We start from the raw sequence: 18,174 nt of genomic DNA, 5'->3' as shown, positions 1-18,174 counted from the left end.
TGATAATTGAGGCATTTCAAAGTGACGAGTGTCATGTACTTGCCATTTTTAGCATTGATACAAGATAATTGTGATTTAGGGTCAACAACCTCGTCTCAGGTTCTATATATTTTAGCCGTAAAATTGATAAACGACGCATTTAAAAGAAGTGAGTGTCATGTATTAGCTATTTTTCGTATTGATACAAGATAATTGTACGTTAGGGACGACAAGCTCGTCTCAGGCTCTATATATTTTAGTTGTAGAATTGATAAACGAGGCATTTCAAAGTGACGAGTGTCATGTATTTGCGATTCTTCGTATTGATACAAGATAATTGTCATTTAGGGACGACAAGCTCGTTAAAGTTTCTATATATTTTACTCGTAAAATTGATAAACGAGGCATTTCAAAGTGACGAGTGTCATGTACTTGCCATTTTTAGCATTGATACAACATAATTGTCATTTAGGGTCAACAACGTCGTCTCAGGTTCTATATATTTTACTCGCAAAATTGATAATCGAGGCATTTCAAAGTGACGAGTGTCATGTACTTGCCACATTTAGCATTGATACAAGATAATTGTCATTTAGGGTCAACAACCTCGTCTCAGGTTCTATATATTTTAGCCGTAAAATTGATAAACGACGCATTTAAAAGAAGTGAGTGTCATGTATTAGCTATTTTTCGTATTGATACAAGATAATTGTCATTTAGGGTCGACAAGCTCGTCCCAGTTTCTATGTATTTTAGCCGCAAAATTGATAAACGAGGCATTTAAAAGAGACAGATGTCTCATATGTTTGCGATTCTTCGCGTTGATACAAGATAAATGTCATTTGGGGTGAACAACGTCTCAGGTTCTATGTATTTTACTCGTAAAATTGATAAACGAGGCATTTCAAAGTGACGAGTGTCATGTACTTGCCATTTTTAGCATTGATACAACATAATTGTCATTTAGGGTCAACAACCTTTTCTCAGGCTCTATATATTTTACTCGTAAAATTGATAATCGAGGCATTTCAAAGTGACGAGTGTCATGTACTTGCCATTTCTAGCATTGATACAAGATAATTGTCATTTAGGGTCAACAACCTCGTCTCAGGTTCTATATATTTTAGCCGTAAAATTGATCGACGAGGCATTTAAAAGAGACAAATGTCTCATATATTTGCCACTCTTCGTGTTGATACAAGATAATTGTACGTTAGGGACGACAAGGTCGTCTCAGGCATATTTTAGTTGTAGCATTGATAAACGAGGCATTTCAAAGTGACGAGTGTCATGTATTTGCGATTTTTCGTATTGATACAAGATAATTGTCATTTAGGGTCAACAACCTCGTCTCAGGTTCTATATATTTTACTCGTAAAATGATAATCGAGGCATTTCAAAGTGACGAGTGTCATGTACTTGCCATTTTTAGCATTGATACAAGATAATTGTGATTTAGGGTCAACAACCTCGTATCAGGTTCTATATATTTTAGCCGTAAAATTGATAAACGACGCATTTAAAAGAAGTGAGTGTCATGTATTAGCTATTTTTAGCATTGATACAAGATAATTGTCACTTAGGGTCGACAAGCTCGTCCCAGTTTCTATATATTTTAGCCCTAAAATTGATAAACGAGGCATTTCAAAGTGACCAGTGCCATGTATTTGCGATTTTTCGCATTGATACAGGATAATTGTCAATTAGGGTCAACAACTTCGTCTCAGGTTCTCTATATTTTAGCCGTAAAATTGATCGACGAGGCATTTAAAAGAGACAAATGTCTCATATATTTGCGATTCTTCGTGTTGATACAAGATAATTGTACGTTAGGGACGACAAGCTCGTCTCAGGCTCTATATATTTTAGTTGTAGAATTGATAAACGAGGCATTTCAAAGTGACGAGTGTCATGTATTTGCGATTTTTCGTATTGATACAAGATAATTGTCATTTAGGGACGACAAGCTCGTTAAAGTTTCTATATATTTTACTCGTAAAATTGATAAACGAGACATTTCAAAGTGACGAGTGTCATGTACTTGCCATTTTTAGCATTGATACAACATAATTGTCATTTAGGGTCAACAACCTCGTCTCAGGTTCTATATATTTTACTCGTAAAATTGATAATCGAGGCATTTCAAAGTGACGAGTGTCATGTACTTGCCACTTTTAGCATTGATACAAGATAATTGTCATTTAGGGTCAACAAGCTCGTCTCAGGTTCTATATATTTTAGCCGTAAAATTGATAAACGACGCATTTAAAAGAAGTGAGTGTCATGTATTAGCTATTTTTCGTATTGATACAAGATAATTGTCATTTAGGGTCGACAAGCTCGTCCCAGTTTCTATGTATTTTAGCCGTATAATTGGTAAACGAAGCATTTCAATGTGACCAGTGCCATGTGTTTGCGATTTTTCGCATTGATACAGGATAATTGTCAATTAGGGTCAACAACTTCGTCTCAGGTTCTCTATATTTTAGCCGTAAAATTGATCGACGAGGTATTTAAAAGAGACAAATGTCTCATATATTTGCCATTCTTCGTGTTGATACAAGATAATTGTACGTTAGGGACGACAAGCTCGTCTCAGGCATATTTTAGTTGCAGCATTGATAAACGAGGCATTTCAAAGTGACGAGTGTCATGTATTTGCGATTTTTCGTATTGATACAAGATAATTGTCATTTAGGGTCAACAACCTCGTCTCAGGTTCTATATATTTTACCCGTAAAATGATAATTGAGGCATTTCAAAGTGACGAGTGTCATGTACTTGCCATTTTTAGCATTGATACAAGATAATTGTGATTTAGGGTCAACAACCTCGTCTCAGGTTCTATATATTTTAGCCGTAAAATTGATAAACGACGCATTTAAAAGAAGTGAGTGTCATGTATTTGCGATTTTTCGCATTGATACAGGATAATTGTCGCTTAGAGTCGACAACCTCGTCTCAGGTTCTATGTATTTTAGTCGTAAAATTGATAAACGAGGCATTTCAAAGTGACGAGTGTCATGTACTTGCGACTTTTCTTATTGATAAAAGATAATTGTCATTTAGGGACGACAATCTCGCCTCAGGTTCAATACATTTTAGTTGTAAAATTGATAAACGAGGCATTTTGAAGTGACGAGTGTCATGTATTTGCGATTTTTCGTATTGATACAAGATAATTGTCATTTAGGGACGACAAGCTCGTTAAAGTTTCTATATATTTTAGCCGTAAAATTGATAAACGAGGCATTTAAAAGAAGTGAGTGTCATGTATTTGCTATTTTTCGTATTGATACAAGATAATTGTCATTTAGGGTCGACAAGCTCGTCCCAATTTCTTTGTATTTTAGCCGTAAAATTGATACACGAGGCATTTCAATGTGACCAGTGCCATGTATTTGCGATTTTTCGCATTGATACAGGATAATTGTCAATTAGGGTCGACAACCTCGTCTCAGGTTCTATATATTTTACTGGTAAAATGATAATCGAGGCATTTCAAAGTGACGAGTGTCATGTACTTGCCATTTTTAGCATTGATACAAGATAATTGTGATTTAGGGTCAACAACCTCGTCTCAGGTTCTATATATTTTAGCCGTAAAATTGATAAACGACGCATTTAAAAGAAGTGACTGTCATGTATTTGCTATTTTTCGTATTGATACAAGATAATTGTCACTTAGGGTCGACAAGCTCGTCACAGTTTCTATATATTTTAGCCCTAAAATTGATAAACGAGGCATTTCAAAGTGACCAGTGCCATGTATTTGCGATTTTTCGCATTGATACAGGATAATTCTCAATTAGGGTCAACAACTTCGTCTCAGGTTCTCTATATTTTAGCCGTAAAATTGATCGACGAGGCATTTAAAAGAGACAAATGTCTCATATATTTGCGATTCTTCGTGTTGATACAAGATAATTGTACGTTAGGGACGACAAGCTCGTCTCAGGCTCTATATATTTTAGTTGTAGAATTGATAAACGAGGCATTTCAAAGTGACGAGTGTCATGTATTTGCGATTTTTCGTATTGATACAAGATAATTGTCATTTAGGGACGACAAGCTCGTTAAAGTTTCTATATATTTTACTCGTTAAATTGATAAACGAGGCATTTCAAAGTGACGAGTGTCATGTACTTGCCATTTTTAGCATTGATACAACATAATTGTCATTTAGGGTCAACAACCTCGTCTCAGGTTCTATATATTTTACTCGTAAAATTGATAATCGAGGCATTTCAAAGTGACGAGTGTCATGTACTTGCCACTTTTAGCATTGATACAAGATGATTGTCATTTAGGTTCAACAACCTCGTCTCAGGTTCTATATATTTTAGCCGTAAAATTGATAAACGACACATTTAAAAGAAGTGAGTGTCATGTATTAGCTATTTTTCGTATTGATACAAGATAATTGTCATTTAGGGTCGACAAGCTCGTCCCAGTTTCTATGTATTTTAGCCCTAAAATAGATAAACGAGGCATTTCAAAGTGACCAGTGCCATGTATTTGCGATTTTTCGCATTGATACAGGATAATTGTCAATTAGGGTCAACAACTTCGTCTCAGGTTCTCTATATTTTAGCCGTAAAATTGATCGACGAGGCATTTAAAAGAGACAAATGTCTCATATATTTGCGATTCTTCGTGCACGGGTGATTCAAACGGCCGTACAATGGAATTTAAGCGCATTTGCCGGGAGTCTGGGGCGAGCTTCCAAAATTTTGTAACAAAGTTGCTGATAAAGGCACAACTTCTAATGTCGATAACAGAAATTTTACTCTCGCGTGGCCTTATGTAAATCTATTTAACTAGCATCTAAGGTCTTCAGATGCTGTGGAAAAAATCAAAAAACAATTTTGTTGTCGTTTCCAAGCGCAACAAACGTAAATAAGACGAGACGGTAAATGTCGAGTCAAAAAGTGACCTAGCTAACAGGTCGGCTATAACGTTATATAGAGTTTTTCACCTAATCAAACTTATATGTTACGAAAGCCCAAGGATTATACTTTCTATTTTTTAAAGTTCCATACTGCTTTCAGTTTTTTTCTGAAAAATATTTGTCATCAAAGTTGAACAAAATTCAAATTTTTAAAATGGTGGCACAGACAGGATAAAAAGCTTATGGTCATGAAATGTGAAACTTTATGTTTGCAAAAAGCTTTTGACTAAGTTAAAAAATATAATTGGAAAGGCAACGATTAAACTGGTTACATAATATTATTTTTTAGAATAATTATAGCTATAGAATGGCAGAACATACAGATCTAACCAAACTTTGTCGCATATGTGGAAATATTTTGAATGGAAGAGTTTCCTATCTTGTAAAGGAAAACCTTTCTGGCCTTCAGTCAGCATTTCAGGAGGACTTTGAGCAAGATGTAAACAAAATACATCCACCAAAATTTTGTAATAAATGTTACTGCACAATGCAAAATTGTAATTTGCGGGGCACAAAAACATCAAAATGCCCAGTAAGATGGAAAGAAGGCAGTGCATCAAATTTCTCGAAAATTAAATCTAAAGGGGGACGGCCTATAAAATCTAAAAAAGGTGGAAGGCCGAAAAAAACCATTGAGCCAGAATTGATGACACCCAACGACATTTTAAAGCTAAGTCCGTCTAAGCCTGTACCGACAATTATTGAAAAATGCATGACACATTTGGTTGGTATCAAAATTAAACAGTCAAAACTACCGAATCAAACAATTCAATTTGCTACAAAAGGACCACAGGTATATAAATAAACATTTAGAATATACATATTTTTCTGCATTTACCTGAAAATTATTCATATTTCTACTATATATATATATATTATATATCTAACAAAGACTAAAAATAAAAAACATTTCTTTATTTTAGCCAATAACGGTTACACCGATCAGCATGCCAAGAAAGTTATCAAATGAAAGTAGTAAAAGAAGCTTATCTGATCGGAGCAAAACAGCTAAAAATATAATCAACATGATTTCAGGAAATTCAAATGATGCATTTGTGAAACAAACAGCTGCGATCATGAAAAAATGTGACAAGGAGCAGCGAAAACAAATAATCGCAGAAATCCATCATGTCTCCATTCCAGCTGAGACTGCTGCCGCCATGAAAGCCACCTTGAATTTGCCATGGAACCTTATGCGAAATATTTCCCGATGGCTTGCCACTTTTGACATCAAACTTGCATCTGAAAAAACAACAAGACAGGTTGCAGACAAGTGGATAGGGAAAGGGCTTGTTGCTGAGCTAGCTCCTCTAACTCGAAAATTTAGTAGTAGTAATAAGCAGCTTGTTGTAGATCCCAAGCCTTGGGTATACCTTTACAATGTTGTAGGTCATATATTAAACCGGTTAACAGAACTGAGTAAAAATAATCAATTAGTTCATCACTCATTTATACCGGATGATGAAATACATGTTAAAATTGGTGGTGACCATGGTGATAACAGTTTCAAAATGAGCTATCAAGTGGCAAATATTAGAAACCCTAATCGCAAAGAAAATACGACCATCTTCAGCATATTTGAGGCAAAGGATTCCGTGACAAATTTAAGAATCTGCTTAGAAAGATTTAAACCACAAATTAGGATTCTACAAAAACAGAAGTGGAATAATTTGAAGATCCGTCTCTTTATGTATGGAGATTACGAGTATTTATGTGCTATGTATGGAATTAGTGGGGCAAATGGTAATGACATGTTTTATTAAATTAAAATAAATATCAAATTTCACATTAAGGAAAAACAAAAATAGCTTCAAAAGTTCCTTCTTTGGGCACATATCACTTCAGATTCCTTAAAAAAATTATGTGTATATTATATATCAATAATACAATGTGTCTTATATAAAATAAAATCTATCTATAAAATTACCTTAGTGTTTTAAATTTTACAGGCCGTCACTGTTGTCTCTGGTGCAGCATAAAGACTGACCAACTTTGCATCCCAAAATTTATTCGTGGATCTTTTCCAAAACGTAGCTTGGACAGTTTGAACACAAACCTGCAGCGATTTCGTGACAATGGATCGTTAGTGAAAAACGCCAAACACTATCAAAATGTGATACATGATTGCTTCTTTAACATCCCCCTAGAACAAGTAAGTATAATGTACTTCGTGCAATGTTATGAAAATTCAGCAAACCTATTTTTTATTACTTTTTATATAGGTGGCTATACCAGGGCTCCACCTAACACTTGGGATATATTTAAAAATGTTCAACAACTTGGAAAGCTACTGTCAAGAAGTTGATTTAAGAATTGCCACAATTCATGCTCAAACTACTGATGGTGAAATTAATATTAAATTTGCAGAGTTTATGGCAAATATGAGAATTTTAATGTATGTACACCTTACTAGATTTTTATTATTATTAATACTACTTCCAATCATATCTTGGGCTGCATTTCTTTATAACATATCTATATATATATGTATATATATATGTATATATTTAGCAATTTACAAAATGAGTCAAAAGAATTGGAGGACGAGTATGATAACCAGCAGGAACATATGAACTGGATGGTTATATCTAAACAAATTACCAAGGATGAGTTTGAAAAAAACTACAAACCAGAGTTGGATAACTTAGAATTTGAACTGAAGGAGAAACATAGAAGCATAAAAGCATTCAAAGAAAAGTACCAATTGGAAATTGGATCTGGTCCTTGCGTATCATCCCTAGACGATACACTGCAGGAGCTTGGTGTTGAGAGGCAGGCGTACCACGGAAAAAGCTTTATTGGCAACCATTGTCATAAAATGCTCAAGGTTAGATTTATTTTTGCAATTTATAAAAATTTTCGTTTACTTTATCTTGTTTCAATACAATGCTATACAATTTGTATTGAAACAAGATAAAGTAAACGAAAAATATGAAATTGTATTATGCATAAGTATAATTTCACAAATTGGTTTACAACAAACAGTAGACAATATTATAGGATGGCAACATAAAGTATTTATGTGATCGTATTCCTGAAATTGTACAGAATCAATGTGATGATCAAGTTTTATATCTGGAGTGTCAAGAAACATGCAAGAAGTTTGAACAACTGTTCAAGCTGTATGGTTCGTGTCACTCAATATTCAATTCTTCATGTATTATGACCCAAGAAATGTTATCAAATTTAGGTAAAATATGCAAGTTTGATTTTTATGAAATGCTTAAAAGTAGAAAAGTCAATTTATAAAATTTGTTTAACCAACTTTTAGAGACATCTATCAATCAGTTCATGTGTTATTTAAGAGTTAATTGGCCTTCAATATACATCAGTCCAAAGCTGCACATACTAGAAGACCATGTATTGGATTTTGTAAACAAGTGGAGAACGGGCTTAGGTTTTTATGGTGAACAAGGTGGAGAATCTATTCACCACGATTTGCATCGTATGAGAATAAATTATTCAAACATCAAAAACCCAGTTGACAGGCTCAAATACATTATGAAACAGCACCTTTTGACAACAAATCCAGAAGCTCAAGACTTGAAGCCAGCAGCTAAAAAGCGTAAATTTACAAAAGGCGAGGAAGAGTAGTGACAGAATTTTCTACTAGCTGTTAAGTGGATGTGACTGTATTTTGTCGCCTACCTAGCATGTATATATATAAATATTTTATGTTAACCAACCTTGTGTTAACCAGTTTCTAGCAAATTTATAACACAGTAATGCCACATTGGCTTAGTTAAACGATATTGAAGCTTTCATACGTATTTGATAGTTATCGTGAAACTGTGAAAAATATGCCTACTTCAAAAGTCATTTTCTGATTAAAAAAAACTGAAAGCACTTCAAAGTTGTATTTTTCTCTTAGGGCCATGTGTCCTTGATGTAAAATAACTTTTCTACAGCCCTAGAAAACTCTGAATAACAAGTTAATTACCTTGACGTTAGCAACGTAACGCAAATAAGCAAAAATCTTGATTTTTTCTTTCATCTACTTGAGTAGTCTTGTTCCTCGTACCTAGCTCCACTACAACAAAAATGTTTCGCTGAGCCTCTTCGTTGACTTATCACATGTTCGTTTACGGCTAAATTAGATCTATTGGAATATTAGATGGGAGGATAACAATAGATTTAAACTTGCTCTTGGTTTGTTTTGACTACGTAGTTTGATGCCGGCCGCCATTATTCCTCCACGGATGTCGTTAAAAACCCGCGCATGCGCTAACTCTTAGATTCCGCTTCGAACCACCCGTGCGTGTTGATACAAGATAATTGTACGTTAGGGACGACAAGCTCGTCTCAGGCTCTATATACTTTAGTTGTAGAATTGATAAACCAGGCATTTCAAAGTGACGAGTGTCATGTATTTGCGATTTTTCGTATTGATACAAGATAATTGTCATTTAGGGACGACAAGCTCGTTAAAGTTTCTATATATTTTACTCGTAAAATTGGTAAACGAGGCATTTAAAAGAGACAAATGTCTCAAATATTTGCGATTCTTCGTGTTAATACAAGATAATTGTCATTTGGGGTCAACAACGTCTCATGTTCCATACATTTTAGTTGTAAAATTGATAAACGAGCCACTTTAAAGTGACGAGTGTCGTGTATTAGCGACTTTTCGTATTGATACAAGATAATTGTACTTCAGGGACGATAAGATCGTTAAAGGTTCTATATATTTTAGCCGTAAAATTGATAAACAAGGCATTTAAAAGAGACAAATGTCTCACATATTTGCGATTTTTCCTGTTGATACAAGATAAATGTCCCTTGGGGTCAACAACGTCTTCGGTTCTGTATACTTTACTCGTAAAATTGATAAACGAGGCATTTCAAACTGACGAGTGTCATGTACTTGCCATTTTTAGCATTGATACAAGATAATTGTCATTTAGGGTCAACAACCTCGTCTCAGATTCTATATATTTTAGCCGTAAAATTGATAAACGACGCATTTAAAAGAAGTGAGTGTCATGTATTTGCTATTTTTCGTATTGATACAAGATAATTGTCATATAGGGTCGAGTACCTCGTCTCTGGTTCCACGTATTTTGGCCGTAAAATTGATAAACGAGGCATTTCAAAGCGACCAGTGCCATGTATTTGCGATTTTTCGCATTGATACAGGATAATTGTCGCTTAGAGTCGACAACCTCGTCTCAGGTTCTATGTATTTTAGCCGTATAATTGATAAACGAGGCATTTCAAAGTAACGAGTGTCATGTACTTGCGACTTTTCTTATTGACACAAGATAATTGTCATTTAGGAACGACAATCTTGCCTCAGGATCAATACATTTTAGTTGTAAAATTGATAAACGAGGCATTTTGAAGTGACGAGTGTCATGTATTTGCGATTTTTCGTATTGATACAAGATAATTGTCATTTAGGGACGACAAGCTCGTTAAAGTTTCTATATATTTTAGCCGTAAAATTGATAAACGAGGCATTTAAAAGAAGGGAGTGTCATGTATTTGCTATTTTTCGTATTGATACAAGATAATTGTCATTTAGGGTCGACAAGCTCGTCCCAATTTCTTTGTATTTTAGCCGTAAAATTGATACACGAGGCATTTCAATGTGACCAGTGCCATGTATTTGCGATTTTTCGCATTGATACAGGATAATTGTCAATTAGGGTCGACAACCTCGTCTCAGGTTCTATGTATTTTAGCCGTATAATTGGTAAACGAGGCATTTCAAAGTGACGAGTGTCATGTATTTGCCATTGTTCGTATTGATACAAGATAATTGTCATTTAGGGACGACAAGCTCGTTAAAGTTTCTATATATTTTAGGCGTAAAATTGATAAACAAGGCATTTCAAAGTGACGAGTGTCATGTATTTGCAATTTCTCGTATTGATACAAGATAATTGTCATTTAGGGTCGACAACCTCGTCCCAGTTTCTATGTATTTTAGCCCTAAAATTGATAAACGAGACATTTCAAAGTGACCAGTGCCATGTATTTGCAGTTTTTCGCATTGATACAGGATAATTGTCACTTAGGGTCGACAACCTCGTCTCAGGTTCTATGTATTTTAGCCGTAAAATTGATAAACAAGGCATTTCAAAGTGACGAGTGTCATGTATTTGCAATTTTTCGTATTGATACAAGATAATTGTCATTTAGGGTCGACAACCTCGTCCCAGTTTCTATGTATTTTAGCCCTAAAATTGATAAACGAGGCATTTCAAAGTGACCAGTGCCATGTATTTGCGATTTTTCGCATTGATACAGGATAATTGTCAATTAGGGTCAACAACTTCGTCTCAGGTTCTCTATATTTTAGCCGTAAAATTGATCGACGAGGCATTTAAAAGAGACAAATGTCTCATATATTTGCCATTCTTCGTGTTGATACAAGATAATTGTACGTTAGGGACGACAAGCTCGTCTCAGGCATATTTTAGTTGTAGCATTGATAAACGAGGCATTTCAAAGTGACGAGTGTCATGTATTTGCGATTTTTCGTATTGATACAAGATAATTGTCATTTAGGGTCAACAACCTCGTCTTAGGTTCTATATATTTTATTGGTAAAATGATAATCGAGGCATTTCAAAGTGACGAGTGTCATGTACTTGCCATTTTTAGCATTGATACAAGATAATTGTGATTTAGGGTCAACAACCTCGTCTCAGGTTCTATATATTTTAGCCGTAAAAATGATAAACGACGCATTTAAAAGAAGTGAGTGTCATGTATTAGCTATTTTTCGTATTGATACAAGATAATTGTCATTTAGGGTCGACAAGCTCGTCCCAGTTTCTATATATTTTAGCCCTAAAATTGATAAACGAGGCATTTCAAAGTGACCAGTGCCATGTATATGCGATTTTTCGCATTGATACAGGATAATTGTCAATTAGGGTCAACAACTTCGTCTCAGGTTCTCTATATTTTAGCCGTAAAATTGATAAACAAGGCATTTAAAAGTGACTAGTGCCATATATTTGCGATTTTTCGCATTGATACAGGATAATTGTCGCTTAGGGTCGACAACCTCATCTCAGGTTCTATATACTTTAGTTGTAAAATTGATAAACGAGGCATTTTCAAGTGACGAGTGTCATGTATTTGCGATTTTTCGTATTGATACAAGATAATTGTCATTTAGGGACGACAAGCTCGTTAAAGTTTCTATATATTTTAGGCGTAAAATTGATAAACGAGGCATTTCAAAGTGACGAGTGTCATGTATTTGCAATTTTTCGTATTGATACAAGATAATTGTCATTTAGGGTCGACAACCTCGTCCCAGTTTCTATGTAATTAACCGTACAATTGATAAACGAGACATTTCAAAGTTACCAGTGCCATGTATTGGCGATTTTTCGCATTGATACAGGATAATTGTCACTTAGGGTCGACAACCTCGTCTCAGGTTCTATGTATTTTAGCCGTAAAATTGATAAACGAGGCATTTCAAAGTAACGAGTGTCATTTACTTGCGACTTTTCGTATTGATAAAAGATAATTGTCATTTAGGGTCAACAACCTCGTCTCAGATTCTCTATATTTTAGCTGGAAAATTGATCGACGAGGCATTTAAAAGAGACAAATGTCTCATATATTTGCGATTCTTCGTGTTGATACAAGATAATTGTACGTTAGGGACGACAAGCTCGTCTCAGGCTCTATCTATTTTAGTTGTATAATTGATAAACGAGGCATTTCAAAGTGACGAGTGTCATGCATCTGCGATTTTTTGTATTGATACAAGATAATTGTCATTTAGGGACGACAAGCTCGTTAAAGTTTCTATATATTTTAGGCGTAAAATTGATAAACGAGGCATTTAAAAGAGACAGATGTCTCATATATTTGCGATTCTTCGCGTTGATGCAAGATAAATGTCATTTGGGGTGAACAACGTTTCAGGTTCTATGTATTTTACCCGTAAAATTGATAAACGAGACATTTCAAAGTGACCAGTGCCATGTATTTGCGATTTTTCGCATTGATACAGGATAATTGTCACTTAGGGTCGACAACCTCGTCTCATGTTCTATGTATTTTAACCGTATAATTTATAAACGAGGCATTTCAAAGTGACCAATGCCATGTATTTGCGATTTTTCGCATTGATACAGGATAATTGTCAATTAGGGTCTACAACTTCGTCTCAGGTTCTCTATATTTTAGCCGTAAAATTGATAAACGAGGCATTTAAAAGAGACAAATGTCTCATATATTTGCGATTCTTCGTGTTGATACAAGATAATTGTCATTTAGGGTCGACAACCTCGTCTCAGGTTCCATGTATTTTGGCCGTAAAATTGATAAACGAGGCATTTAAATGAGACAAATGTCTCATATATTTGCTATTCTTCGTGTTGATACATGATAATTGTCATTTGGGGTCAACAACGTCTCAGGTTCCATATATTTTAGTTGTAAAATTGATAAACGAGCCATTTTAAAGTGACGAGTGTCGTGTAGTTGCGACTTTTCGTGTTGATACATGATAATTGTCATTTGGGGTCAACAACGTCTCAGGTTCCATATATTTTAGTTGTAAAATTGATAAACGAGCCATTTTAAAGTGACGAGTGTCATGTATTTGCGATTTTTCGTATTGATACAAGATAATTGTCATTTAGGGACGACAAGCTCGTTAAAATTTCTATATATTTTACTCGTAAAATTGATAAATGAGGCATTTCAAAGTGACGAGTGTCATGTACTTGCCATTTTTAGCATTGATACAACATAATTGTCATTTAGGGTCAACAACCTCGTCTCAGGTTCTATATATTTTACTCGTAAAATTGATAATCGAGGCATTTCAAAGTGACGAGTGTCATGTACTTGCCATTTTTAGCATTGATACAAGATAATTGTGATTTAGGGTCGACAAGCTCGTCCCAGTTTCTATGTATTTTAGCCCTAAAATTGATAAACGAGGCATTTCAAAGTGACCAGTGCCATGTATTTGCGATTTTTCGCATTGATACAGGATAATTGTCAATTAGGGTCAACAACTTCGTCTCAGGTTCTCTATATTTTAGCCGTAAAATTGATAATCGAGGCATTTCAAAGTGACGAGTGTCATGTACTTGCCATTTTTAGCATTGATACAACATAATTGTCATTTAGGGTCAACAACCTCGTCTCAGGTTCTATATATTTTAGCCGTAAAATTGATAATCGACGCATTTAAAAGAAGTGAGTGTCATGTATTAGCTATTTTTCGTATTGATACAAGATAATTGTCATTTAGGGACGACAAGCTCGTTCAAGTTTCTATATATTTTAGGCGTAAAATTGATAAACGAGGCATTTCAAAGTGACGAGTGTCATGTATTTGCAATTTTTCGTATTGATACAAGATAATTGTCATTTAGGGACGACAAGCTCGTTAAAGTTTCTATATATTTTAGGCGTAAAATTGATAAACGAGGCATTTCAAAGTGACGAGTGTCATGTATTTGCAATTTTTCGTACTGATACAAGATAATTGTACTTTAGGGTCAACAATACCGTCTCAGGTTCTTTATATTTTAGCCGTAAAATTGATAAACGAGGCATTTCAAAGTGACGAGTGTCATGTATTTGCAATTTTTCGTATTGATACAAGATAATTGTACTTTAGGGTCAACAACACCGTCTCAGGTTCTATATATTTCAGCCGTAAAATTGATAAACGAGGCATTTAGAAGAGACAAATGTCTCACATATTTGCGATTCTTCCTGTTGATACAAGATAAATGTCACTTGGGGTCAACAACGTCTTCGGTTCTGTATACTTTACTCGAAAAATTGATAAACGAGGCATTTCAAACTGACGAGTGTCATGTACTTGCCATTTTTAGCATTGATACAAGATAATTGTCATTTAGGGTCAAGTACCTCGTCTCAGGTTCCATGTATTTTGGCCGTAAAATTGATAAACGAGGCATTTGAAAGCGACCAGTGCCATGTATTTGCGATTTTTTGCATTGATACAGGATAATTGTCGCTTAGAGTCGACAACCTCGTCTCAGGTTCTATGTATTTTAGCCGTATAATTGATAAACGAGGCATTTCAAAGTAACTAGTGTCATGTATTTGCTATTTTTCCTATTGATACAAGATAATTGTCATTTAGGTTCGACAACCTCGTCCCAGTTTCTATGTATTTTAGCCGTAAAATTGATAAACAAGGCATTTAAAAGTGACCAGTGCCATATATTTGCGATTTTTCGCATTGATACAGGATAATTGTCGCTTAGGGTCGACAACCTCATCTCAGGTTCTATATACTTTAGTTGTAAAATTGATAAACGAGGCATTTTCAAGTGACGAGTGTCATGTATTTGCGATTTTTCGTATTGATACAAGATAATTGTCATTTAGGGACGACAAGCTCGTTAAAGTTTCTATATATTTTAGGCGTAAAATTGATAAACGAGGCATTTCAAAGTGACGAGTGTCATGTATTTGCAATTTTTCGTATTGATACAAGATAATTGTCATTTAGGGTCGACAACCTCGTCCCAGTTTCTATGTAATTAACCGTACAATTGATAAACGAGACATTTCAAAGTTACCAGTGCCATGTATTGGCGATTTTTCGCATTGATACAGGATAATTGTCACTTAGGGTCGACAACCTCGTCTCAGGTTCTATGTATTTTAGCCGTAAAATTGATAAACGAGGCATTTCAAAGTAACGAGTGTCATTTACTTGCGACTTTTCGTATTGATAAAAGATAATTGTCATTTAGGGTCAACAACCTCGTCTCAGATTCTCTATATTTTAGCCGGAAAATTGATCGACGAGGCATTTAAAAGAGACAAATGTCTCATATATTTGCGATTCTTCGTGTTGATACAAGATAATTGTACGTTAGGGACGACAAGCTCGTCACAGGCTCTATCTATTTTAGTTGTATAATTGATAAACGAGGCATTTCAAAGTGACGAGTGTCATGCATCTGCGATTTTTTGTATTGATACAAGATAATTGTCATTTAGGGACGACAAGCTCGTTAAAGTTTCTATATATTTTAGGCGTAAAATTGATAAACGAGGCATTTAAAAGAGACAGATGTCTCATATATTTGCGATTCTTCGCGTTGATGCAAGATAAATGTCATTTGGGGTGAACAACGTTTCAGGTTCTATGTATTTTAGCCGTAAAATTGATAAACGAGACATTTCAAAGTGACCAGTGCCATGTATTTGCGATTTTTCGCATTGATACAGGATAATTGTCACTTAGGGTCGACAACCTCGTCTCATGTTCTATGTATTTTAACCGTATAATTTATAAACGAGGCATTTCAAAGTGACCAGTGCCATGTATTTGCGATTTTTCGCATTGATACAGGATAATTGTCAATTAGGGTCTACAACTTCGTCTCAGGTTCTCTATATTTTAGCCGTAAAATTGATAAACGAGGCATTTAAAAGAGACAAATGTCTCATATATTTGCGATTCTTCGTGTTGATACAAGATAATTGTCATTTAGGGTCGACAACCTCGTCTCAGGTTCCATGTATTTTGGCCGTAAAATTGATAAACGAGGCATTTAAATGAGACAAATGTCTCATATATTTGCTATTCTTCGTGTTGATACATGATAATTGTCATTTGGGGTCAACAACGTCTCAGGTTCCATATATTTTAGTTGTAAAATTGATAAACGAGCCATTTTAAAGTGACGAGTGTCGTGTAGTTGCGACTTTTCGTATTGATGCAAGATAATTGTACTTTAGGGTCAACAACGTCTCAGTTTCTATATATTTTAGTCTTAAAATTGATAAACGAGGCATTTAAAAGAGACAAATGTCTCATATATTTGCGATTCTTCGTGTTGATACAAGATAATTGTCATTTGGGGTCAACAACGTCTCATGTTCCATACATTTTAGTTGTTAAATTGATAAACGAGCCACTTTAAAGTGACGAGTGTCGTGTATTAGCGACTTTTCGTATTGATACAAGATAATTGTACTTTAGGGACGATAAGCTCGTTAAAGGTTCTATATATTTTAGCCGTAAAATTGATAAACGACGCATTTAAAAGAAGTGAGTGTCATGTATTTGCTATTTTACGTATTGATACAAGATAATTGTCATTTAGGGTCGACAAGCTCGTCCCAGGTTCCATTTATTTTAGTCGTAAAATTGATAAACGAGGCATTTAAAAAAGACAAATGTCTGATATATTTGCGATTTTTCGAATTGATACAAGATAATTGTCATTTTGGGACGACAATCTCGTCTCAGTTTCCATATACTTTAGTTGTAAAATTGATAAACAAAGTATTTCAAAGTGACGAGTGTTATATACTTGCCATTTTTCGTATTGATACAAGATAATTGTCATTTAGGGTCAACAACCTCGTCTAAGGTTTTATATATTTTAGCCGCAAAATTGATAAACGAGGCATTTAAAAGAGACAAATGTCTCATATAATTGCGATTCTTCGTGTTGATACAAGATAAATGTCATTTAGGGTCGACAATCTCGTCTCAGTTTCCATATATTTTAGTTGTAAAATTGATAAACAAAGCATTTCAAAGTGACGAGTGTTATATACTTGCCATTTTTCTTATTGATACAGGATAATTGTCACTTAGGGTCGACAACCTCGCCTCAGGTTCTATATATTTTAGCCGCAAAATTGATATACGAGGCATTTAAAAGAGACAAATGTGTCATATAATTGCGATTCCTCGTGTTGATACAAGATAATTGTCATTTAGTGTCGACAACCTCGTCTCAGTTTCTATGTATTTTAGCCGTAAAATTGATAAAAGAGGCATTTCAAGGTGATAAGTGTTATATACTTGCCATTTTTCGTATTGATACAGGATAATTGTCACTTAGGGTCGACAACCTCGCCTCAGGTTCTATATATTTTAGCCGTAAAATTGCTAAACGAAACATTTCAAAGTGACCTGCATTTGCGGCTTTTCGTATTGATACAAGATAATTGTCATTTGGGGTCGACAAGCTCGTCCCAGGTTTTATATATTTTAGCCGTAAAATTGATAAACGACGCATTTAAAAGAAGTGAGTGTCATGTATTTGCTATTTTTCGTATTGATACAGGATAATTGTCAATTAGGGTCAACAACTTCGTCTCAGGTTCTCTATATTTTAGCCGTAAAATTGATCGACGAGGCATTTAAAAGAGACAAATGTCTCATATATTTGCGATTCTTCGTGTTGATACAAGATAATTGTACGTTAGGGACGACAAGCTCGTCTCAGGCTCTATATATTTTAGTTGTA

The 18,174-nt window shown here is 34.7% G+C and overlaps 1 protein-coding gene and 1 long non-coding RNA gene across 2 annotated transcripts; one reads left to right on the top strand and one right to left on the bottom strand.

Moving 5' to 3' along the window:
• Positions 1-7,019: 7,019 nt before the first annotated feature.
• On the bottom strand, positions 7,020-9,011 carry LOC130648950 (uncharacterized). The gene is made up of 2 exons (XR_008982982.1): positions 8,871-9,011; positions 7,020-8,486 (listed from the first exon to the last, which is right to left on the bottom strand). It is a non-coding gene; the product is annotated as an uncharacterized LOC130648950 (long non-coding RNA).
• On the top strand, positions 7,192-8,972 carry LOC130648944 (uncharacterized). Its single transcript, XM_057455088.1, has 4 exons — positions 7,192-7,325; positions 7,442-7,757; positions 7,931-8,120; positions 8,202-8,972. Exons 1-4 carry the CDS (start codon positions 7,198-7,200, stop codon positions 8,522-8,524), a joined length of 957 nt encoding a protein of 318 aa, XP_057311071.1. The 5' UTR covers positions 7,192-7,197; the 3' UTR covers positions 8,525-8,972.
• Positions 9,012-18,174: the final 9,163 nt, after the last annotated feature.

Source organism: Hydractinia symbiolongicarpus, chromosome 1 (genome assembly GCF_029227915.1).
Source record: "Hydractinia symbiolongicarpus strain clone_291-10 chromosome 1, HSymV2.1, whole genome shotgun sequence".
Classification (NCBI taxonomy): domain Eukaryota; kingdom Metazoa; phylum Cnidaria; class Hydrozoa; order Anthoathecata; family Hydractiniidae; genus Hydractinia; species Hydractinia symbiolongicarpus.
The sequence above is the reverse complement of the archived record's forward strand: the minus strand, read 5'-3'. Positions and strand labels throughout refer to the sequence as shown.

Bases quoted from the DNA above. Each gene is read 5' to 3' on its own strand.
- LOC130648944 (XM_057455088.1), top strand. From the start codon at position 7,198: ATGTTCAACAACTTGGAAAGCTACTGTCAAGAAGTTGATTTAAGAATT. The intron at 7,758-7,930 runs GTTAGATTTATT...ACAATATTATAG, and splicing joins ATTGTCATAAAATGCTCAAG to GATGGCAACATAAAGTATTT. The intron at 8,121-8,201 runs GTAAAATATGCA...ACCAACTTTTAG, and splicing joins AGAAATGTTATCAAATTTAG to AGACATCTATCAATCAGTTC.